General features: G+C 38.7%; 1 protein-coding gene across 1 annotated transcript in view; it reads right to left on the bottom strand.

The window, feature by feature from the left end:
- The window catches only part of MLLT3 (MLLT3 super elongation complex subunit), a gene marked incomplete at both ends in the record, with an annotated part of 295,725 nt that overhangs the window by 5,803 nt on the left and 265,361 nt on the right, over positions 1 to 24,561 (bottom strand). The window contains 5 exon segments of the mRNA XM_080709523.1: positions 2,554 to 2,625; positions 3,696 to 3,767; positions 9,289 to 9,388; positions 11,774 to 11,903; positions 13,763 to 13,838. Of these exon segments, the coding sequence (XP_080565649.1) occupies positions 2,554 to 2,625; positions 3,696 to 3,767; positions 9,289 to 9,388; positions 11,774 to 11,903; positions 13,763 to 13,838 (450 nt within the window).

Below are 24,561 nucleotides of genomic sequence, written 5' to 3'. Positions count from 1 at the left end.
GTCGCCAAAAGTCATCCAAAGGGAATAATAGCTAGTATCTAAACGGATAAACTGCCCTCTCATAAGGCTCTGGATGTTCTCAGATATAATTTTTTCTTCCAAACTAGAATGCAAATTCAGGCCTCTAGCTAAATTGCTGCAGAGGTTAGAAATGCTCCACCTTTGCAAATAAATGTAGAATAGGTGGTTTAAGGAGGAATCAATTTATTCATCAGTCCTAGGCACTCACTTCTCTTGACTGTCCACTCTGCTGTATTTTTTTTTTATCCTATGGAAAAGTGACTTGGGCACACAGGCTCTCTTGATATGATTTTTTCTGTTCATTAAACGAGATGCTGACTTTCAGGATAGCATTCCCCCAGAGTAACACAATGCTATTAACCACTTTATGTGAGCCAAATAAAATTGTCAGACCAGATTTCAGGATAGGGATGCACTGAACAGGAAAGGACCATGACACCATCTTGGGCCCCCCAGAAATTCTGCTGCAGGTGTTCAAGTGCGCATGGAGGAGAAGACGTAGGCTTTGTGGAATGCATTCCAGGAGATGAGCAGCCTCCAGGTGGAGAATAACATTAGTCCTCAACAGCGCCATGTTTTACAATAGGAATTAATTAAGCAGTAAACCGTGACGGGACATGCATCACGGTATCATAATCACAAGCCTCAGCTGCATTACAAGGCAAAAGGCCAAAGACTGAGAGCTTTCAACTGGCCTGGGAATGCAATTAGGGTGAGATGCTATGTGCCCTGGAGTGCCTTTTTGCCAGGTTAAAAATTCATAGATATTACTCGCTCCCTCTAGAATACTAAAATAATTCACTTGGACAAAATTATATTAAGCCACCTTCCCTCACAATCCTTTCAAAGGTCAAACTGAAGGACAATATTAAATTAGGAATGCCAATGACATCCCGAAGTAGGACCCCGTCCAATAGCCCACTCTCCCTGAATGTCTTTGTGAAGGCATCCCAACCCTGCCCTACTCCCCAGTTCACCCTCCTGGGAGGCACACAGCTCAGGCCCAGCTGGGGCAGTTTGGCTTTATTGGATGACTATACCAAAGTGGTTGAGAGGTGGTGTTTGAAAGGGATAGAAAGATCACCCAATACATTTACCTTTAACATTCAGTCACTTAGCCCTAAGTAATGGGTAAACAGCAAGCGAACACAACACTTTCCCATTCTATCAGAGAAAGCTGAAGAGAGACACTGTCGGTTCTCTGCATCTAGGGGCTGGGTTCTGCATCCTCAGACTTAACCAACTATGAATTGAAAATATTTGGAGGAAAAAGAAAAAAAAGCACTGCATCTGACCTGAGTATGTACAAATATTTTTCCTTGTCATTATTCTCTAAACAGTATGGTATAACAATGATGTACAAAGCATTTATATTAGGTATTACAAGCAATCTAGAGATGATTTAAATAATGAGGAATGTGCATAGGTTATACATAAACACTGCATCCTCTTAAATAAGAGTTGAGTGCTGCAGAATTTGGTATCTGAGGGAGCCTAAAACCATTCTTCTGTGGATACCACAGAAGTACTGTACCAACAAAGTACTAATAACTTAGGTTAAGCCATTCAAATCCTGTTCCCCCCTCTAGTAATCACTTAAGTGGGAAGTAACTTGTCCACAAATAAAAATCCTAGGTTTGTAGTCAAAGCCTTTTGTTCAAATCTAAAACTCTAAAAAAAGTTAAAAGCTTTTCAGACCAATCAGGAAACTTGGCAAGTTGGACTGTGTGTATTTATAGGTTTAAGCAAAAATGTACACAGAATATAAATGTGACCATCAGTCATTAAACATTTAAAATGAATTCACACACAGCTGGGGTAGATTAAGTACTAATTTCAAGTTATTTGAAAGTAGCAAAGAAAAAAAACTTAAAAAGTAAAACAATCTACAAACACACCCTGAAAATCTGGAACACACAGCCTTCTTGAGTGTTAAAGAAAAATTATTTTGCCAAGAGCCACTGTTAGCACAATAAAGGCAAGTACTGTAACTGTACAAAAAGTAAAAAAAAAAAAAAATACCCTTATCTCTTCAAAACATCATATTGTATTAATATAAGTTTCCTCACCCTACAAGCATTCCACACTTGAGTTCATAATAACAGAATGTACATTGTACAAGATAAGGGAAATGAAAAAAATATTTATTTTCCTTAGAATAGCACTGGCAAAGGTTACTAAATTGAATCGCAAATGTTTACAGCACTTGACTCCAATTCTTATCACTGTTTTCCCACGAAACCAGAAGCCTGGGTCCCAAAGGTTACTGCATTCCTACTGTCCCCTCCCTCAGCCCACATTACATCAGCCTCTGAGGAGATCACTGTGTGCCTTCGAGAAAGCTCACTTCTCCTGGTCCTCTGGACCAGAGAGTTCCAAAAGGACTTCCAGGCAGCCCCAGAAACAAGAATCCTCCCCACCCCAAACACTTCCACAGGTAGCATGACTCCCCTCCAAGTGCTACCATAATACCTCTGGACAAACTGAGCATTGAAGATTTCTTTTTAGGAGGTGCTAAAAAGCATGTCTCACCTGCTGCAGAATGTGTCTTTCCCTCAGCGTCATTAACCTTCTGTGAAGCTCCACCAGCTCATCTAGGTACGCCTGAGAGAGAGAGAAGGGCATCCCCCAAGAGAACAAGCACTTAAGAAGCAGTTAAAAGTGAGTCAGAACACATGATCGCAACTAGAAGGTCCTCACTCCACCTCAGGCCGCTGGTGCAGTGGCCAAGCTCTCTGATGTCCTGGTCTCTGTCAGCCAGATCTCATCTCTATCAAGGCAGTGCTAACACTTGTGTGTGTAGGCAGAAGGGGAGGGTTCTTACACCTATTTCCTCTCAACAAAGTTCAAGTGAGTAGACTCACTTTCTCCCCAAAAAAGAGATTTCTATAAGGAGTAGGGAAATTTAATGCTAAATCATGAATTTAAACATGTTATCACAGGTTTTTTTTTAATCTCAGAAAAAATGCTAAATTGGAACATGGAAGTATCAGTGCACATTACTAGTTATATTGAAGCAAACTCTTAATAAAAAATAAAGAGGCTTTCCAGTCATACCAAATATTACTTGCAAACAATGCCAGCAAGTGGTTAAAGAATGTAGTAATATTTTATGGGGGAAAAAAAAGACCACCATACAAATTAGCATCTGGTCTGTGAAGAGGTTCCCTAAAGGGCAAAGGGGCACCACCACTCTTTCCATACATTCAGACTCATGAGTCTTTGTTAGCATAACTGCATGGATGCCCTCAGGACCACTTTCAAGAATGGCAATGGAAAGATTTGTGCAAAGCATGTCAGGGCCCTGTCCATCCCAGGTGACTTAAGCCCTCCGGGTCTTGAAGTCATGTCCATGATGCATACCTTGGGAAGGCACACTGCAATGGGACTGGATATCTTGCTTACTTAACACCTGAGATTGCCTGACCTGCTACCCTTGGCAATGTAGGCCTCATGGCAAAGGGAAGCATAAGGCTAGGGTTAACAATGAAGATATAAGCCAAGCATGGAAAATGAACCATAGAGCATGGGGGTTAAGTATTCATCATTTGGGAACTGGGCACTTCTGATGGGGAAAAACAAAGGCGAGCTCCCTGCAAGGGTAATCAGGAAATGAGAGAAAGGCAGACTCTTGCTCAGTGAGGCTGCACCTCCTCCTAGGGCTGGAAACCTACCTTGTCACATTCACCATTCTTTATTTGCTTATCCGATTTGCTCTGCTTTATTGGACTTTTCACCTCAAGAATCTGGGGATCAAAGAGAACATTGTTAAATTTTATTTTGAGCACCTGCTAGCTAACCTCCTAAAACAAAGGCACTCGTTGAACAAAATGTTGGAAATGGCATTGTTTTCCAAATAGCATTTCTCCTCTATATAGTTTTTTACTTCTCTTCCCATCTTAATTTTGCTTGGAAAATAAATGACTGGGATCAGAAATGCTGAGTCAGAACAATAGTGCTTAAAAAAAAAAAAAAAACCTTGATGATAAGGAAATTGATTTATGCTTCCAAGGCTGCTTCTCTTTCGTGACATCGCTCTTACACATATGTACTGCAGCTGAGATGTTCTGAGATTACGGTCCTTCTGGTGAGATTTTTTTCCCCCCTATTCATTCTGATGCTACCAGTGCAACATGACTACCAGTGCTCAGTAGGCTAGGGATGATAGAAACAAAACCTCAAATGCCCTTTCTAGTACCCGCCTTTCAGATTCTAAAGGTATACTACACTTGATGCAGCTGTGGAAATAAGGTACCATCAGTTACACTGATGCCCTAACCTGGATCCTCCAGCACCAGAGACAAGTAGGACCCTCTCCTGTACTTGGAAAAATGATGTAGCGATGCATGGTAAGATATTAAATGCCTTCCCTTCCATCTGGAACATTTGCAGTTTAGGCTATGAAGAGTAGTTGTGCATACTGTTTAGAAGCTTTGGTATGGAGCTATGTTTCTAATTAATAAAAAGAAAGTCATTATTTAATAAATGCAGCTGGATTTATTAGAATCTTCAAAATTGAGGATTCCGAGGGAAATAGTGTTAAATGGCCCTTGCTGGAAAAGGCAGACAACCACTAAACTTACTAATGACGAGTGTTTAGAAATGTGTATAAACGCCAGGCGTGGTGGCGCACGCTTGTAATCCCCGCGCTTGGGAGGCAGAGACAGGAGGATCGCTCAGGTTCAAAACCAGCCGCGTGCGCTGGCTTAGGAGACCCTGTTTCCAAATAAAAATGTAAAAATAGGTCTGGGAGTGTAGCCCGGAGGTAGAAGGGCTTCCAGGAACCCCAGTACCACCAAAAAAAAAAAAATGTGTATAAATGTAAGAAACAAAGCAATTTCGTGTTTTCATTATAACTTCATCTTCAAGTGAGTTGTAATAGAGACTGCTATCAAGAAGGAAAACGGCGAGTAATGGGCTCACTTTACGAAGTTGCCTTCCTACTAACTCAGCCAGAGTCTACCATATTCCATGATATAAAGAAGATTTTCAGGATGAATCAACTCTTAATTTTAGTGGCAGGCGCATGGGGTTCAGCTCAGAAGCTGCACTTTTCATTTCGTTTAGTATACTGGGCTCTCAAAAAGCAAAATGGGAAAGGTGAATGAATAACACCCCAATTCTGATTTAAAATTGTTATGCTTCTAAGAAGCATTTTCCTTGTTGAGAATAGAACCATGCCAATCCAGAGATGACCAAATACTCCTAAATGGAGTCATTTTTCTTTGAGTTGAGAATAATGCACAGGTAAAAAGTGTCTCTCTACCAGTCATTCCTGAGTTACATATTTATTCAGGCTAACTTAAAATCCAATACTTTGGGCAGCACAAAGAAACTACTGAATAGAAGGGGCAAGGCGATTGTTTTTAATGTATTCTGCTGTAAAGGAAACCAAGCACTCCACGACATTCAGAATCCCCTCTTCTCTATTGTTGAAAATGAATCCTCCTGGGGAAAATCAGCGATGAGAGACCTAGGAGTGAGCAGGTCAGTAGATGGCACTCCTCGCCAACTCAGACTTGCTAAGCTGGGCTGGGCAGCGCCAACACACTCCACTGAGATTTCAGGCAAAAGGGGGGAGGGGCCATAGTGCTGCCTGCTTGCCTTCCACATCAGAGAAGCAAATTCTGTTCCCATCGCTTCCCACCCCCTCCCGGGTCCCCTCCCCCACGGGATGAACTCTGGGTGTCCCAGTAACCAAGGACGCTACATTCGCAAGGGGATTTTACTAACTAGGTTTAGAAAGTCCTGCCACCTTCTCTTCCAAAGCAGAAAATAGAACATTGGGGCGCTTAAGTCCCACCCCATACATTCCGTAAGTGCTACAGCACAGAAGGCCAAAATACATTGAAATCCTAGTTTCTTTCTTCAGAGGCTGCCTGGGCAGGGACAAAAGCCCGGGTGTTAGTGACCCGCCTCAAGTTACTGAGTGGCTGCCCAGAGAGGGCTCAGTTCATCTTCTTTCTTTGATCTCGCCCTGCTTCAAAATAAACAGCTTTGTCAAAACCTCATTCTGAGAGAGCTGAGCCGTGCTGAAGACAATTGTTTTATTTATGATCATTTCTTATCTTTAGGGAAACGATTCCGGAATATAAAAGCACAACACCTTGTCTTCCACAGGCTCATTTCAAACCAGTTTAACTGGATAGACTCTCTTTAATTCCATTCAACATGCCTGGCAGGTTGGTAGGTGATTTATGATATTCTGAATATTAACTTGGGCCCAATGGATCACTTCCTTCAACTCACCTCTCCCCCTTCCTGTCATACTCTCGGCTAAAAAAGATCTGGTATTTTGTTGTCATTTGAAATTCACACAAAGGAGGTTTGGGGTAAGAACAGCTATCTCTGGTTAAAATTGTACAATATTCTTAATTATTCCCTAATAAGCTCTACTGAGAAAAAGAGCCATGCAGAGTATAGAAATAAAAAGAGGAGAGGAGAGATATGGTAATATCTGAAAGCAGATTAACAATGATTAGTAGTGCTTCTATCATTAGATCTGAGGATAGAGTTTGAAAATCAAAATTCCAAGATTATATTTCTCTGTATCCCTTTACAAGGATTGACAGCTCAGTTATTCAGTAGAGTCATTTTCTACTGATAGAATTTTCATATTAATGATCATCAGCAGATCCTAACAATACTCAGGTTAATAACTTGCTTTGTTGACATGTGGCTCTCTCTGTTCATTTTTCTTCAGGAGTTAGATAATGTTAAAAGTCAATTCGCACTTTTCCTCCTCCTCGGTCTCTGGAAGATTTGGGGAAAGGCAATGGACAATTCATCTTTGCCTGGCTCTTTATGGAAATGTGCAAGATCATGATCCACTGTAGGTGGAGAATGGTCAAAAGCCATGAAGAATGAAACTCAGAATTAGTCTTCCCAGTCTGTTTTCATCCATTTTATTTGATGTGAAAGAGCAGATACCCTCTTCACACTCACCTTGTACTTGCTACTATGTGTTCTCTCATTAGTTCATTCATTCATTCATTTATTTTTTCATTCAAATATAATGCTAAAAACATTTTAGAGTGAAATTTAAGTGACTTTTAGGTTTTTAAGAAACTTTCACTATCTCACTCCATCAGCAATAGAGAACCGAGAAATATTAGCACTTTTTTGTAAAGTCCCTAAATGCTGTTTTAAAGAGATACCATGACACCTGACACAGAGCAGGTGATTTGAGGGATTGAGAAAGCAGTTTTCTGCAAAGTTTTGCAAACCTTTTCTTGCTCTCTCAGCTTCAAGATATAGGTCCAAAGAGGTAAATACTGCTGCATTGCGTGTATTCCCTACGCCAGATGAGCTGAAGCACATGGACTTTTTTTCTAATTATGCTGACAAGCACATGGAGAAAATAACTGACTACCACTGGCAGATCTATGATTTGCATGTGTAAAGCTATGTTTGTGGAATACTGCCAAGGAGCCAGCGGAATGCCTTTTAATGGGATAAAATAAACCTCATCCTCTCCAGATAGATGATACTGTTCCTTTTTGGATTTGTTTTGGTAGATAGATTTAAAAAATAATAAAAGAGTTTGACAAAGAATCTAAACCTTTCTCTAAAGCCAGGGTCAGCTCCAGACTGCATATTCGGGAAGGGCTTGAGGGATATGATAGTTGCTGATTGGAGTTGTGCTCACTCAGCAAACCCTTTCTTCACAATGACTAGAGAGATGGCTGAAGGAGACAGAGGAGGGCACAAAAGCACACCCCAATGCCCTTGACTCCTGGCACTGCTGCCTCAAGTGTCCTGGTTCTGATACACCAGCCACTAGAAGCAGAAACCGGGCCTAACTAGGTTTAAATCTAATATGAAATATAGTTGAGGTCCAGATTCTATTCTTTTGCTAGCTCTTAATGAAGCACAAGTTTACAAAGGATTCCAGGTTATGTGGTGGCTAGCCCAGTGTTCTCAACTCCACAACCATCATGACGGGCCATGGAATTCACATCCTTTCTCTTTCTACTTTCCCCACTGATTTGACTTGTGGTGATGGGCAGTCACAACAGTGGAGATGCGGAGGGACAGGAAAGTAGGAGTCAGGACATGGTATCAGATGAGAAGGCTGAGCTTTCACTCCTCTGAGGGACACAAAGAAATTGCAGCTGAATCATTACTGATGTCTGTCTTATTTAATTATGAAGGATCTAGGTTGCTGTCAAATTTTACAAATGAATTTGAAAATTTTAAAAACCTCTGCTAATGCTTTATATAAAATTTAAGAAGAAAAAGTCTCCGGCAAGAAGGTAGTACTAATGAAAACAAAGATTGCAAATTCAAGGGCAAAACATTCTAAAATTGTAGGACACTTATGAGACAGAATAATTTCAGAAAAATGCAGCTTTTCCATTTTCAAGTTAATATGCATTTGGTATCTTGAATTAAGCAATTATTGTAGAGGTCAAATGAAATCTGCCTAAACAAAAAAATAAGAATAACTTATGCAATGGGTATCAGCTCAGTGCACAATGAGGCTTCTTACAATATTCGTGATACTTGAAAAGTGCATTCTGATAAGTAATGAAAATATCTCACTCTAATTCATTTGTTTAACAAAGGCTCTTCATCATAGCTTTTGAGGTGCTATTTAGACCTGAACCAAATTAGCTATGTTCTGAGCTGTCAAATTAATAAGCTTTCCTCTAGCTCAATCTATAACATTACCAACCACTATTTTCTGTGCATTTTATTAATTACTCCTTACAATCCCAAGTGATGGTCCTTTCTCCTTGGATGAGAAAACTGAGGCAGAGCGCCTATAATAATCAGCCACCACCACCAACTGAACACCAAGGAGCTTCACATCTGTTAACTGTCAACCTCCCAACAACGTGCAAAGTGAGTGTTAACGTCATTTACAGAGGAAGAAACTAAGGGTCCAAAAAGTTAATTTTCTACCAGTAAAATACCAGTGGCAAAGCAAATAACCAGGATTTATATTAGCCCCTAAGGTCATACTCTTTCTAATTTAGTCATCTACTTAAGGCTGAGAGGTAAAATATATAGAAATCAGAAGTAAATGAGAAACACTTTTAGTCAACATCCCTTCTTGCACCTACTCAAGCCATTCGGTGGAACATACTTATCTTCTCATGATCCCAGAAGTCCTTTTGTGCTAGGTGTTTATTCCCTAGGTTGTAGATTCCTCCTATCTATTTGGCATTAAGAGGGACTTCAAGAGGTTAAATAAAAAGCACATGTGTAAATGATCACACCAAGTTCTGCAGAATCTTGAAAAGTGCAAACCGCACGACGTACCTGGTTGTTGTTGGTTTTTAATAATGGTGGCGGAGGTTCGTGATGGAGGGGTGAAGACGCAGAACTGCTTTCACTATCGCTGCCATCGCTTAAGCTAACTCTGAAAAGAAAATCACATGCATCACTACCAACAGGTAGTTCTTGAAATACGCATTAAAATAATCAAGAAAAGCAAGGGATCCAAAGGCCAACCACCGAAAAGTTCATTTTAACTCGCAGCCACTAACAAGTATTTGTGCTTATTTTGTGTCTGGAAACCCAGTGCCTCACCTGCCACTCTTTGAATGCTCTCCAATTTCATAGGTGAAAAAACTGAGACTTGGACTAGGGGTACAGAGGTAAAAGGGACAGTTCTAGGACTGAAACCCAAGCCATGTGACTCAAAGCTAGTGCTCAGCCACCCTACTACACTCATCTATGGAGCCCGATGATACCCCACCAAGCACTTCTACCGTCAGGATTCACAGCTATCTCCAGTTCTTAATACTGATACAATATTTCATTGGAAATATGTTCCATCAGCACAAAGAAACTGAGTTTGAGACAACTGCATTAGAAAAGTAGAATATCTTCCAAAAACTACAGATAATAAAAATATCTTCTTTTAAATTTTTAGTTTATTATTTATTTATTTATTTGCAGTACTTGGGATTGAACCCAGGGCCTCATGCATGCTAGCAAGCACTTTACCACTGAGCTATATCCCCAGCCCCTGTGTTTTTTTTTTCATTTTTCCAAATAAAAATGAGATTTTCCTCTAGCTAGAAAGGAGATATTTCTTTTTTCTACTCTGCTGGATGTATGCCCACCTTCAGAAGTGTCCTTCAGTGCCTGCTCCCTCTCTCTGGTTATAGAGTAACCTAATATAATATTCTTCTCTGAAACAGAAAATGATTTAGAAATCAGGATAGTTTTTCTTTCACCCTGAATAGGCAATCACATTCGAGGTCTATTATATATGCAGATAGACAGGATACAAGATAGGAAATGAAAAGGATACACTGGGACATCCTTTTAGCAAACTGCTGGAACCTGTTTTTCTTAACTAAATTACATTAATGAAGTGTTCAGTGGAAGCGCTGCTTTAAATGCTTCTCGACTCAAGTGGAAGGCTGAGTATTTAAACTGATTAAACAGTTGAGACTCCACAAGTGCACTGCAGAAGAAACGTTGCCCTGGCAAGGCCATGCTGTCGGCACATGTCAGGTGTGGGGTGAGGGGGCTTGTCCCCAACACTGCGTATTTACAACAGGCAACTCACAAACCTGGACGATCTGACCTGCACCAAAGCAGGATGGAGCAGAAGATGTGTGGGCAGCAGCCAATCACACAATATCCACGTCCTCTAAATGACAATTTGGGAAGCTGTCTAAATAGGTCATGCGTTTTTTCATCAGCTACACTGAAGAGCAGCCCGTGGTCAGGATTTGGGTTGTTCTAAGTAAGTATCTTCATTCCGAGTTTCAATCTGTTTTTAGGTCTCTTTGCCCTACTGGTTTCCTTCTTGGATGAAAGGCTTCTAGAAGGACATGTTAAAGGGCCAAGGGCATAGGCTCCTGTGAAAGGAATACAGGCAGGGGAGTTTGGAGACAAGGTGGTGAAACAGGTGTATGGCCAGTAGGTAGGGGCACTGAGAGTTCTGGTAGGGCATATACCCTATGCCGTCTACAAGGACATAAGGGATTTCTAATTATAGAGCTTCTGGTCAGTCCAGTTTGGGTTAATACTGTATTCTTTCCAGGAATTTTAGGGCTGTCTACATAGTCTTGGATAATGGGAAAAGACGTAATGCAATATATCATAAATGTAATTGGATTTTAGGTTCAAGTAGATTCACATTTTTCTACTAAAAACACATTAAAGTAAGCACGCCTGTTTGTTTTCCTCATGATAAAGAAATGAAATCCTCAAGGCAATTTCAAGTTGACTATTAATTATAAGTGACATGAATTACCATCTTATAATGTGGAATTATGCCTCACAGCATTAAAGCTACTTAAGGAACCTAATTGTCAGCACACTTAAAAGGAATTTATTTTCTGGAAAACACACACAGGTGATCCTAGTTTTAATTAGGTCACACACATAATTCACTGGAGCCAATTATATATTTCTAACTACAAACAGCAAATACATTTCTTCACATTCTGAGCCTTCCTGCAGCCACAGATCCACACCAACTCTTCAAATGAAAATTTATTTTAGCAGTCAGTGCTGCCAGAAGGCATATACTTTCAAATAATAACTCCTAACATGGCTTTTTCCTATAAAGTTCTAAAAGAAAATCTCTCTTCTCTCTGGGGGAAGGGACTAAAAAAAAAAAAAAAAAAAAAAAGAGTTCCCCATCATCATGCCAAGGTGCCCAGCTTCCAGTGAACGTGACTATTTACTGCCGCTGTTTCCGGCATTTCTCATCTATGCTCTGATTATAGGCCAGTGAAAAGGCGGGGCTCCATCAGAGAACCTCTCCCTCCAGGACACTCACCTGCGACTCCGGCTGCCTCCTCTATTTACAGGTCTCTCCATTTCAGAGTCGTTGTCATTGTCCTCCGCCTCATCTGATTCCTCCTCGTTGTCATCAGAATGCAGATCTTTCATTATGGACCTTAATGGACCTGAACAATGGCAGCAAACCACAGGCAATCAAAAATGCAGCTTCAAACACACTTAGTCATGTTAGGCACGGGGAATTCTTACCAGCACCAAATCCTAGTTAAAAATAACCAGTAGCCTACAGGGTTAGACAATTCACAACAAAAACTTGGTGGTTTCTAGAATGCAGCCTTGACTTAAATGCTACTGCTTTCATAACAGATTGTCCAAAATGTTCATGAAAGAATCTCTATTTTCTAGGAATTTTTTACACGCTTTTCTTCCCTAAGAAAAATTATACCTAAAAAGAAACAGAAAGAACTATTAGTAAATTGGATGTTTTGTTAAGTTAATCCATGTATTGAAAAGTTGAGATTAATAAATCACTATGGTTGTAACTTGTTCTTGGCAATGCAGCCTTTGTGTGGTAGGTTTTGATCTATTAAGGTTTAGCTGTTCCTTTTATTTCAAGGTCAATTTCAGGTCAAGCAAGCATTTCAGTCAAGTTCAGATTATTAAGTATTTCAATTCCATGGTGTAATGTCCTATCTCTGATCTTCATATTGGTCTTGGACAGAAGGTCTTGTTGCAACAATTTTATGTGGCCAATTTTCATTTTACTTTTTAAAGAAATTCCTGGCAAAATACCAGCATGTATTAACATAAATAAGACCATGTAATAAAATAGGAGCCCAGAAAATTAAAAATAGTATCCAGTATTAGATAGGAGGTGGGAAAAAAATCAAACCATAACTAATTAGGAGAGAACAAATCTGAACACACACACACACACACACACACACACACACACACACACACACTTTCTCTTTCTCTCTCTCTCTCTCTCTCTCTCTCCCATTTGTATGGCTTCATTTTACTATTCTAAATGTGATGAAAACAAGACAGGTCTTTTTAATCTTAGCAGAAGAGCTTCTAGAGGCAATCAAGACAGTCAGAGGCACTTTTGTTCCGGATTAGTCAATTCCTAAGGTTTAATCTGTGAGAGAAATATCCAAGCTATCACTAACACAGTTCTAAAATAAGTAGCAACTTCCTGCAATCTCACATTCTGAAAAACCCAAATCTCTCTGCTTTTGTAGTGGGCTTATTTCTTTGAAAGTCAATGGAACACGATCTCTGAATAGCCAAAACTATCACTGTCTTTTATTTTATTTTTTCCTAGAAGCTTAGCCGTAGTCCAAACACACACAACAATTTAATCCTTTTCAAAACATACAAAGCCATTAGGAATTCAGTTGTGGTCAATGAAAAAGATGATGCTCAATATGAGGTTAAAAAAATAAACTATTCTTTGATATTAACTCATTTTCCATGTAAAATGGAAAAGATCCCACATTTGAAGATTTTATACACTCAGAAAATATAACTACTTGCATATTCTAGTTTAGTTTTCTTTATTCCGAGTTTTGGTTGATACTTTATCATAATAAGGGAAAATATATCTATAAGATAGCAAATTAACATTTGTTAAAAGTAAAAAGTCTATTTAATCTGTAGGAAAACAAATAAAATAAAAGGTATCCAAGGAGAAAGAGTGAAAACCTATTTCTTTACATCAAAGCCTCTCAAGTCCAGCTTTCGCTATTGTATTTCCTTTGGGAACTCCCTGCAATGGGCTGTATCTATAATCCTTTTGTAAAATGGGAATCTGATGGCAGGGACTGGAAAGGGGGGAATTTCTAGAGCCTGGCCTCATATATCAGAACAATACTTAAGTACATTCCTAGGGGAAATAAATGCAACTGCACAAAAGCCAAGTTACCATTCAAATAATAAAACAGTAGAAGATCAGTCATAAATCAACTCATTAAGATGTTTTATGAGAAAAACATCACATAGTTTTCCTAGGAGCTGCTGATACCTTGTTGCCTGGTCTGGGACGGTGTGAAGCTGGAACTGGAGCTGGAGCTGGAACTGGCAGGACTGGGTTGCTCAGACTTTAGAGAAGAAGAGAAAGGCATCATTAATAAATTTATGGGACACTACACATCTGAAATTGAAAACAATATTGTTGCTCAAAGTAGCCTCTGTGAAAAATAGTCTGATACTGCGCAAGAAAAAATGACTACATATTTCATTATGTCAAAATACTAACCCAGGAGACTCATGGTGTCCTTTTTATTTTAACCACCTTATTTTTTATCAGATTTAGAAACAAGTATAAAGACTCAAGGATGAAGAGATAAACCCTTGGGTGTAACACGAGGGAAGGACTTGGCTTTGACTTCACTCCTGTTTACTGCTCTGTAGATCTCTTTCCAAGAGATACCCTGATTACTCTCACTGCAATGTTTGATTGACTCACTGGTTAAAACACAGTGGTAATGAGGCCAAGGTCATTAGTTCAATCACATTATGAGCCAGTTAATTTTACTCTCTGGTCCAAGGCCATGACCCAACCCTAACCCCATCCACAGTTCACAAATGGAAGCCAACATTCACAAGATCCAGCCAAGTCCCACAAGTCAGCCAGGGGGAAACGTTGCCAATGTTTTTTAAGAAAGTACCTTTTAATTCCATAGCCTACAAATGGCAGGAAAAAGAATCATACATGTACCCCAGTCTCTCACTCCCAATGACTCCGCCTCATCATTTAAAATCCACAATGAGTTCTATATACATCCTCTTTGGCCCACCCAACTCAGGTCTCTTTTTTCTCCAAACCTACTGAAAACATATTAGATGTATCATCTGTTTTCAGAGATGCTGCAGTATATCTGATACATTTCTCTACACACTCTCCAGCGTGTCCTTTCTTCCAAAGTACACAGCCAGCACTCAAAAAAGAGAGGTCTGGCTTGCGCTTCTTGTCATCCCTTAACACATAGCATAATGTATTGTATACTGCAGACGCTCCATGTCTGTGACTAAAGGCAGCACACTAGGCTCCTCTGCTCCACTGTTGCCCACAGTTGCTTTGGTGTGTGTGTGTGTGTGTGTGTGTGTGTGTTTTACTGGTGATTGAATCCGGGAAGTTCTATCTCTGAGCCACACCACTCATCCCTATTTATTTACTTTGAAACAGAGTCTCACTGGGTTGTGAGATTCTCAATACATTGTTGAGGCTGTCTTTGAACCTTTGATCCTCCTGTCTCAGCCTCCCGAGTACTGGGATTACAAAACTGTGCAAAGACACTGATTATATCACTAACATGCTTCTATTTTATAATATATATGGCCCGAATTTTTTTTAAAAAAAACAAATGCTTATGTGTTTGGTTGAGGGCCATTTCTGTCCATTCCTAATGTGCTCGTTGTATCAATTACATATGCATGGTATGCAGGAAATCCTTGAGGTCTTCTCATGTATGGGACACATGTCCTTTTCCCTTTGCTCAATGGGTAAAATGGAGCATGAACTAAGCACACAATCAGAAGCTGCTACTTGAGGATGAGCATCTCAGCTAGTAAGTACAGTTTCTCCCCACTAACTTTTTCCATCTCCCCTCCCAGCAATGAATTCCTACCCGCTTCTCCCTAGTTGGCACCAAGCTCCACCGATTCGGATACAAGGGAGCACTTTGAGGCATCCCTAATGCACACTTCACATGCTCAGGCTGGATGGGAAGCCAGGTGTCAGCAATCTACCACTCATTCTGCAGGAAAAGAGCCAGACGGGATCTCTAACGAGCAGCAGGCGGCCCACCAGTCCTTCACCACTGCAAGCTTTTCTTGAGAATGGCAGGACAATGTCCTACACATTGCTGTTTGCGGCCCACAAAGAAGAGTTGTTTACAAGTACAAATGCCTGTGTGAGGTACTCCTCATCTTTGTTGAGTGGCTCTTCCACGGTTGAGCCCCAGTGGTGAGTCACACAACTGAAAGGGCATTCAGTTAGCATTTATGTGCAATGCCCAGCTGTAAAACTGTTCTCCCAGGGCCCGAAGAGTACTCCTTTTCCTCTCCAAACTGCTCTTTTCAGCCATGAAAAGTGCCTGCAAATGGTATTATTTAGATAGCTCTGGAAACCATTTGGGAGCCAAAAAAGAGGTTTCTGTACAGTGAGCAGAGAATTCTAATTCCCAGTGCTGCCTGACCAGCACACGTTGCGCTGGACCTAAAGAAGCCATTCTGCCAGAGCTGTTTGCTGAGAGTAATATTAACTAGGACAACGAGGGAGGAAGTGGACATCTATGCAAACCACCACCACCCCACCAACCTTAACCTGTGTATCGCAAGTGTCAAGCCCAGGCCAGAACCACACCTGGAGGCTTGCTTTTCAGTTCCCTCACATGAACGGGGCAAATAACTCCAGAGCTGCTAATCACCAGAAAATGGACAAATGATGAAGACTATAACACAACTGGAGAAAAAGACGTCTTATTCAACATTTAGTATTAACACTCTGCCTCTGCCACGAAGCACACAAAGCGTTTTGGTATTCAAATAGAAAGGTAACAGCAAGAGAACTGGACAAAGGATAAAATGTTGAACAGCATGCAGCAAAGCAATGTCCCTAAAGCCTATAATAGTCAGGACAAGCATCTGTGGAAGTTTAGGTCTGAGGGGACTTTTAAAATGATCTCAGGAAGTGAATCTCACACTTTCATGGGCATGGGGATCACTGCAGGACTTGTTAAAACACTGACTACTGCCCTAACCCAGAGTCTTGATTCAGTAGTTTGGGGGCAGGGGCAGGAAAAGAACCTGTGCTCCTTTATAGATCCCAGGAGATGCTGAGGCTAGGGGTCCAGAGACCAATCATGTATTTGAGAACCACTGACTGACCATGAGACTGATAACCATGGGTATTCATCAGAATCAGCTGGAAGAAGTCTATACACAAGGAGATTCTGATTTAATGGGTTTGCGGCAGAAATCCTGGAATGTTTATTAAAAAAAAACCTCAACAAATGATACTAATAACACTTCCAAGTTGAGACTGATTCCAAGCTACTTACTTTATAATGCAAAAAAAGTTTATGAAGAAAATTTTAATTTATGAAAGCAGTGAGACTACACATCATGAGAAACATCAGAAACATATTTCTCTGTCCAACACAGCCTCCCTGCATATTCTTCAAAGTGTTGTGCAAGAAAAGCACCCTGACAGAACGTGGTTAACACTCAATAAAAACATTTATGAAATATGTTAAAAAAATGTTGTACTGGATGGACCTTAAACTCATGCTGAAGAGGAGAGAATTCAACCAGACATTAACTGCTCAGAAGCCTTCTGCAACCAGAGGAGGCCAATGCTGTCCTCTCTCTCTAGTCTCAATGACAGAAAGGTGGCTTACTTTAAGCATTTTTTTAAATTTTAAGAATATCAGATTTACCCTTCTAAAGCACAAATCAAGGATGATTTTATAAACTACAGGTTTATTTGGCTTAAAATGTTTCCATAAATAGGCTGAATTAAGGTTTCTGCAGGCCCCAAGGATTGGCAAGATATAGTTTCCTCCTTTTTTAAATTTTATCCCATAAGAAATACTTAAAATGTGTGTGTATGTGTGTGTGTGTGTGTGTGTGTGTGTGTGTGTGTGTGTGTGTGTTCAGGCAGGGGGAGTGTGCATGTGTAAATGCTTTAAAAATTAAGGAAGTCCAATGAGGTTCTGATATTCTGTGTTGGTTTTTGAAATATCAAAATCTCCTCACTTAAAAAAATGTTCTGGGTAATCAAACACTGTTCATAAAGATAATTTTTAAATGTAAAAAAATAAATAAAGTTTCTTTTCCCACAGTAATAAATGTATAGACTTAAGAATCTCAGTCCTACATCTTGCTAGTTATGTTTTGGGGAAGACTGCTTAAGCAGTAGTTTTCTTATCAAGTATGGGCACTGAACTTCATATAAGAGTTATGTGAAATTGATATAATAAAGTAAAAACATGTACACATCTACTATTATTATGATAGCTACTCAACACTGGGTTGCTATTATTACTTAAAGTAGGTTACAAACTCCTTTGTTACCTAAACCAAGATATAGCTTCACTACTAGAACAATGGGCCTACCAAGATTTGCAATGCAATCTTTTACACTGAATGGCTATGCAAAATCATTGTATAATGGATTTTCTACAGAGGATTAAATTCATTGGGGCAAGAAAACCACACATCTACAACTCCTAGAGGTTAAGTTTTCAAAACAGCACACCTGTCAAGGTAAGTCCCCTGAGAAGGCTTACAAAATCTGTCCCTCTTCCTCACACTGGGAGCACAAGTCAGAAAATCTGTCTTTTCTAATGAGTAACTATATTTATGAACAGAATTTCAATGACGATATTTAAAACAAGAAGATTAAAAAAATAAAAGGAGAGAGTAATGACATACTTTTCTTCAGTGAAAAGAGAGAGAATGCTTTAACTAGGTTAAATAGAAATTGCTTCAGATACACTGTCGATGTTTTAGCAAAACTATTATCACATCTAGAAAAAAAAGGGACCTATAGCCTATGCAAAGATGATATCTTCTTTGTAAAAATATCTAGAACAAATGTTTAGATGATGAGTACAAATCAAGCAAGGAAATACAAGTCTGATACATTTTACTTCCCTGTTCAGTTTTCACCAGTCTGATAATTATCATGACTGAAGAACTAAGCTCTCACCCGTTTAGTCTCTCTTTCACCAAAAAAGCAATGACATAACATCCATGCTGAACAATTATGAAAAGCATCCTCTACCTTATGAGTTAAACCTATTTTACCAATTCCCCTTAGTAAGTAATATTTGAGAGCTATGTCAGTAAGAGTTAAAGCCAAAATTAAGCAAAGAAGTATTAAAAAGTAATAAAATAACACTTAGGTTGAGTTAACCTAATAAGATTAATTCAAGAGTGAATTGTTAAAAGGTCAAAAATAACTTTTATTTTCATCAGTTATACATTAATAACTGCTTTAAAGGAAAAAAAAACATGCTACAAGATCAAAATCAAGAGTAGAGAAACGAACATGAAAGTAAGACTGGACCAATACTGATAACTGCAACCTCATAATGTATCTTTGTGCAACTCTATCATATCCCTTATTACAGTTGCTTTACTATGTGAGAGGCAGGTGCTGTGGGCTAAGCTGAGCTCCTTCCCCTAGAAGTCATCTGTTGAAGATTTAAGCACCAATGGGATATTTTTGAAGATAATGCCTTTGGGAGGTAATCAGGTTTATATCAGGTGCTGAATGTGGGGTTCTCATGATGAGATTAGTGGCCATATAACTCCTCCCTCCCTCCCTCCCCCCCCCTCTCTCTCCCTCCCTCCCTCCCTCCCTCCCCTTCCTCTCCCTCCCCTCCCTTCCTTGCCACAGCAAGAAGGCAGCCCTCTGCAGCCAGGAACAGAGTCCTTGTGAGGCTTCTTGATATTGGACTTCCAGCCCTCAGAACTTTAGGAAATGCATCCCTGTGGTTTGAGCCACCCCACCTAAAGTATGTTTTTATGGCAGCTCAATTTGACCAAGACAGCATGTTTCATTTTTTATTGTCATTTTATAGATGAGGAACTGGAAGCAAAGTAAGAGTAAATGAACAGGAAGTGAAAATTAAGTGGATTAACACCAGATTTTCTAATTCTTCATCTACTGTTATCTCTACTCCATCAACTTTGAAAAAAATGCAATTAATTTAGAGCAGCATTCTCAACACACTAACATCTTTGATAGCACTAGTGTCAGGGAACAAAGTTTTCTATATCACTGTGAAAGGTGTACTAAATATCCAACCCTCTGTCCACAAGGGATATCTTGAAATTCACATCCGAGCCTACTAGTGGTAAAAACAATACACTTCATTCTAGGACTTATTGAATCAATTGGTTCTAGCATGTATCCAATCAATACTACTATGAATCCTGCCTAGGAACCTCACTAATTCTATAAGTTTTGTAAAGGAGGGCAGGAAAATTTCTCCTCTGAACAGCTCTGATCCTCTTAATACTGGTCCTGATTAAAACGATGCATCAGGCAATACAGAATACCTATTTATTTTGTTTGCCTCCAAAGTTAATCTATCCTTCCTTCCTAACTCTACAATACAAAATCCCTTAACACCCAGGAACAACAATAACAAATGTAATACTTTAAATAATCTACTTAATAGCATTTTCTTTCAAAACAAAGCAACATGGAGGGAAAGACCACTGGAAGCTACAGCTTTTGTGGCTAGACAGCTACTCATGTCTGCGAGCACGAGGAAGACTCTACATCTATTTGTGGCACACTCCCTCCATTTGTATTAAAACTCGAATGAGCTTGATGTTAAATTAGAATCATATTTAACCTCTTAGGCTCTTCTGTCATCAAAAGCTACTTTTATGCTCACCATTTTCTGATAATAGAACAAGATCCTCTTGAATAACTGTTAACAACACAGAAAAAGTCCTTTTTTCTTATTTTCACTTACAGACATACAATATCTAGATGCCAGTATAACTGCCTTTACATTGAGGTGATCCTGTTTTTACAACTGCATTTTCTTTCTTCATTATCAGCATCTTCACTATTATTATTAAATGCTGTGGTCCTTTGGACTTATCACTTGCTGTCTGAGAACACAAAATCTCATTAGGAAACGAAATGGCCTTGGGGAACAAGGGTCTATAAATCTTTCCATAAGACCCTTTTCCACACTTAGGAATGGCTGTAATTTTCTCTTAACTTCCTCTCTTTTAAGCAGAAGAGCGTCAAGTCTTTTATCTCTCATCACCAATGGTACTTTGAAGGCTGCTACTGACTATTGTAGCCAGAACATATGCTCGTTCAAAAAAAAAAAAAAAGATACCCAGTTGTTGCAAGATGGTGTATGTGCCAGATGTGTATGTTCTCAGATTATTGGCTGAGACTCTCTACTTGTTAAGGGCTTTAGGAATGCAAAATCATATAGAAACAGACCACTTACAGTTGTACCACCTATAACCAACCATTCTTTGAGTAAAGAATACTGAATAGAAGTAGAGTTGGATAATTGCCCATTAGAACTGCCATTTAGTTGTAATTCCAGAGATTTATCTTTTAACTGGTGTCTGTCTGTCTCTCTCATGTGTTTCAAGGGTGGTGTGGAGACAAAAAGTTATGAGTAAAGGGGTTAGAGGCACAATGCGTCACACACACACACACACACACACACACACACACACACACACACAGGAAGAAAAAAAGTTTCTTTATACACTTGCCCCAAATTAATTGTTATTGGAGCTGAACAGTGTACATCAAAGCACAACTGCTCATCAATTCACAGTAAATCCCTGAAACTGTTGTCAAACCTCTTCAGTTACTTGTGAATAACCTAGCTATGCAGAGCACTAGATACTTGAAATAATAAAAATTATTGTTACATTTTATACAGTTACAAGAGTAGTACTGAATTTAGTAAAGTCTCAAAAATATATGTAGTTATAGGTCTCAGTTTGGTATGATAAAATTAAAAATAATACAGTAAGTTATTTCAGGAAATAATAAATGTGGTATTTAGTTAAAATGACTAAAACAGATATATATGAGCAGATCATTTTGACATTTAGCTGCATTTCCTTATTAACTTTAGACCTTTTTAAAAAACAAATTTCTTTAAAATGTTCATAGAACATTTGATTGACATTGATGGAATCTTTTACAGACTTACACAAATGTCAAGAAGATCTACTAATTTCAATCTTTAGATTATCTTACAGAATTTTCTCTATTAAATGTGAAGCTTAGATTTACTATCATGGCAATGGCATTGAAAGCTATTTTATTGGCTAAGATCTTATTTCTATAGCACCTCGACTTTCAAAATAATCAAAATCCATTATGGAAGAAATAATTGATTTAAAACTGTCTAATCAGCCGTGCGTGGTGGCGCACGTTTGTAATCCCAGCATTCGGGAGGCTGAGACCTGGAGGATCACTGTTCGCAGACAGCCTCAGGTACTTAGTGAGGCCCTCTGCAACTCAGTGAGACCCGGTTTTAAAATAAAAAGAATTTAAAAAAATAGGGCAGTGGGTGTAGCTTGGGGTCAAATGTTCCTGGGTTCCATCCCCAGACCCGCATAAACAACAACAACAACAACAAAAAACTTTCTAATCATCACCAGGTCAAGAATACATCTCACTATAAATTATACAACAAAGACTGTTGATAGTGCAGGGGTTATTTCTTTGTAAGCCTTGTATTTTCCTAAATAAAGTAATAATGTATTTTCCAAGTAATATACTCTCTTTTCCTCTATCTAGATCAGGGGACTATGAAGCTCCTTGGGTGTGAGTATGCACATGTAGGTGTATGTATATATATATATATATATATATATATATATATATATATATATATATATATATATCTGTAGGGCAAAAGAACATAATTGAACCTCCATATTTTTTTCTCTTTCTCTTTTAAATGTCTGTTTTTTTTATACTGTGCTTTCTTGTATGTGTTAGCACAGTGATTATTACTATACTTTGGAAATATACATGTTTGAGATACATGCTTACTGGGAGAGACAAGGTTTTTATTTCTTTTTTTTTTTTCAGGTCTAGGGATGAAACCCAGGGGTATTCAACCCCTGAGCTATACCCCCTGCCCTATTTTTTATTCTTTATTTTGAAACAGGGTCTCACTACCAACCCTATTGATAATTTTCAGTTTTTATTCTATAATTATATTTTTATTCTATAATTATAATTTATAATTATTCTATAATTTAACTCTTAAAATCTCAATTTTATCACAGAGATTTCAAATTCTGGAGTGACATGCACAAATATACATGACAGTACCATTATATCCACTTAGAGATATCTAGACATTTGCATTTTATTATACAGTATGCTCAAAATTAACTTGTAGCTGAAATTTTAATTTTTAAGTTAAGTAGAAATACTGTAACAGAGTTCCTTATTAAGTGGTATCTCACATTTATTTAAAACATTATAGAGTACACATAGGTTTTCTTAAAACAAAAATTGGACTCATACTTTATGCAACCCCCCAAAAAAACACTTAAAATTATCTTCATGTGACTTTGACACTCTACTTTTTATAGTGTTTACTGAAAATCATATAGTATTAAGTCAAACTCTATAAAAAGCCTAACATCTAAATATGCTACACTCTTATTCACTGCTGCTTAAAATGGCAAGTCCTAATAACAGAACATTTATAAAAATTAAACTATTTTCAAGAAGTCCCCTCTAGCTTCAAGGAAATGAACTAAAACAGCTAAAACATAGCACATTTAAGAGACTATTCTCATGTGAAAACATTCAGAGATGGACTCTTTTGTTCTCAACGTAGTCCTTTAAAACATGTGGTGTTCAGAATCAAATATTTCCTATTAGTAATATTAGATTCCTGTCAAGAATAGGAGGGATGCTACTACTTACCAGGCTCTAAAGGAACCTGCATTTCCATGCACACAACTTATATAAGCCCAACAGTTGCTTTTCTTCATAAATCAATCTATTGTTGCACTTTATAATGAGAAGGCAGATTTACTGCCTTTTACCGCCTTTTCTCACCATCAGAAAGATGCCTATTTGGGTAATAGAACATTTCTCTTCTTCAAGGGTGTTTGGGATTAGGGAGGCAGGGGCAAGAACCTTTAACATCTGCTCCCTTCCAATGAATGACACCTCTGGTTCTCACAGCCTGGACGTTGAAAAGCAAATACCCTGAGCTGATAACACTCTCCAACTCACAGAAGTATCTAAATACGCTGAAATTGCATCTCTAAAACACACATTTGGGATTTGAAGGTTATACAGTAGCCCACAGAATCCAGCCTGCTAACACTGTCACTCAAATACCACACAGTGTCAGAGTCATAACAATACAAGTTTAGAATATCAAGACCTGGGATTCGTCATCTTGAATTTTCTCCAGCTTTCAAAACAAAATTTAAAGCAATGATGGGTAAGACTTGAATAATCTGTCAATATTGTGCTAGAAGAACAAAAATAGCTTGTAATAAAAACTTAAATTCTGTTTTTATTTACTTAATATTTTTCTCTTAGGGGAAAAAATTTAAAAGTTATGAACCTAAGATTTTAATTTTAAAACAAGAGAAAGGCACTTGTTAGCATCTAGTTCCGAACCATCTGCCTCTTACACACACACACACACACACACACACACACACACACACACCACACCAACCCTCCCACCCACTCACTACAGTCAGGCTTACCATTCTGCACAAGTAAGTAGATCTTGATGGATCTAAACAGAAGTTTCCGTAATCACGGTTCTACTTTTGGAAACACAGCTATCTTTAAACAGGCATCATGATTCCTACTCACGAATGCAGTCAACCACAATTTTAAAACCAATAGACACCATGTAAAACAAATGCACAAATTAAGTGGGGCAGGTACTGAATTCAAGAAGAATCTCTGTTTTTGAAGAAAACTAAATCATGTCGTCTGTCCATGAATATGGAGGATCGCCTTGTGAGCTAATGCTTCTTGTTACTCCAGGCTATCTTTTGTCACTTAAGCAATGCTTTTTGACAGTTTTACAGGCTGTTATCCCAAAGGCTTCAGTATTTATGGTCTTTATTCACTTGGGCTTTCTGCTCTTATCCACTGGTTACTAATCACCAAATAGATTTTTTTTTTATGGGACTGAAATTAGCTCAAAGGATGTCCTTCAACAATGGCAGCTTGGACAGCACCGGCTAAAGGTCTTCTACTCCGGCCTCTTTGTCGCTCGCCTCAGTTTTCTCTTCCTTACAGACAAGTTAATG

Source organism: Muscardinus avellanarius (genome assembly GCF_963383645.1).
Source record: "Muscardinus avellanarius genome assembly, chromosome: 13".
Lineage (NCBI taxonomy): Eukaryota > Metazoa > Chordata > Mammalia > Rodentia > Gliridae > Muscardinus > Muscardinus avellanarius.
The sequence above is the reverse complement of the archived record's forward strand: the minus strand, read 5'-3'. Positions and strand labels throughout refer to the sequence as shown.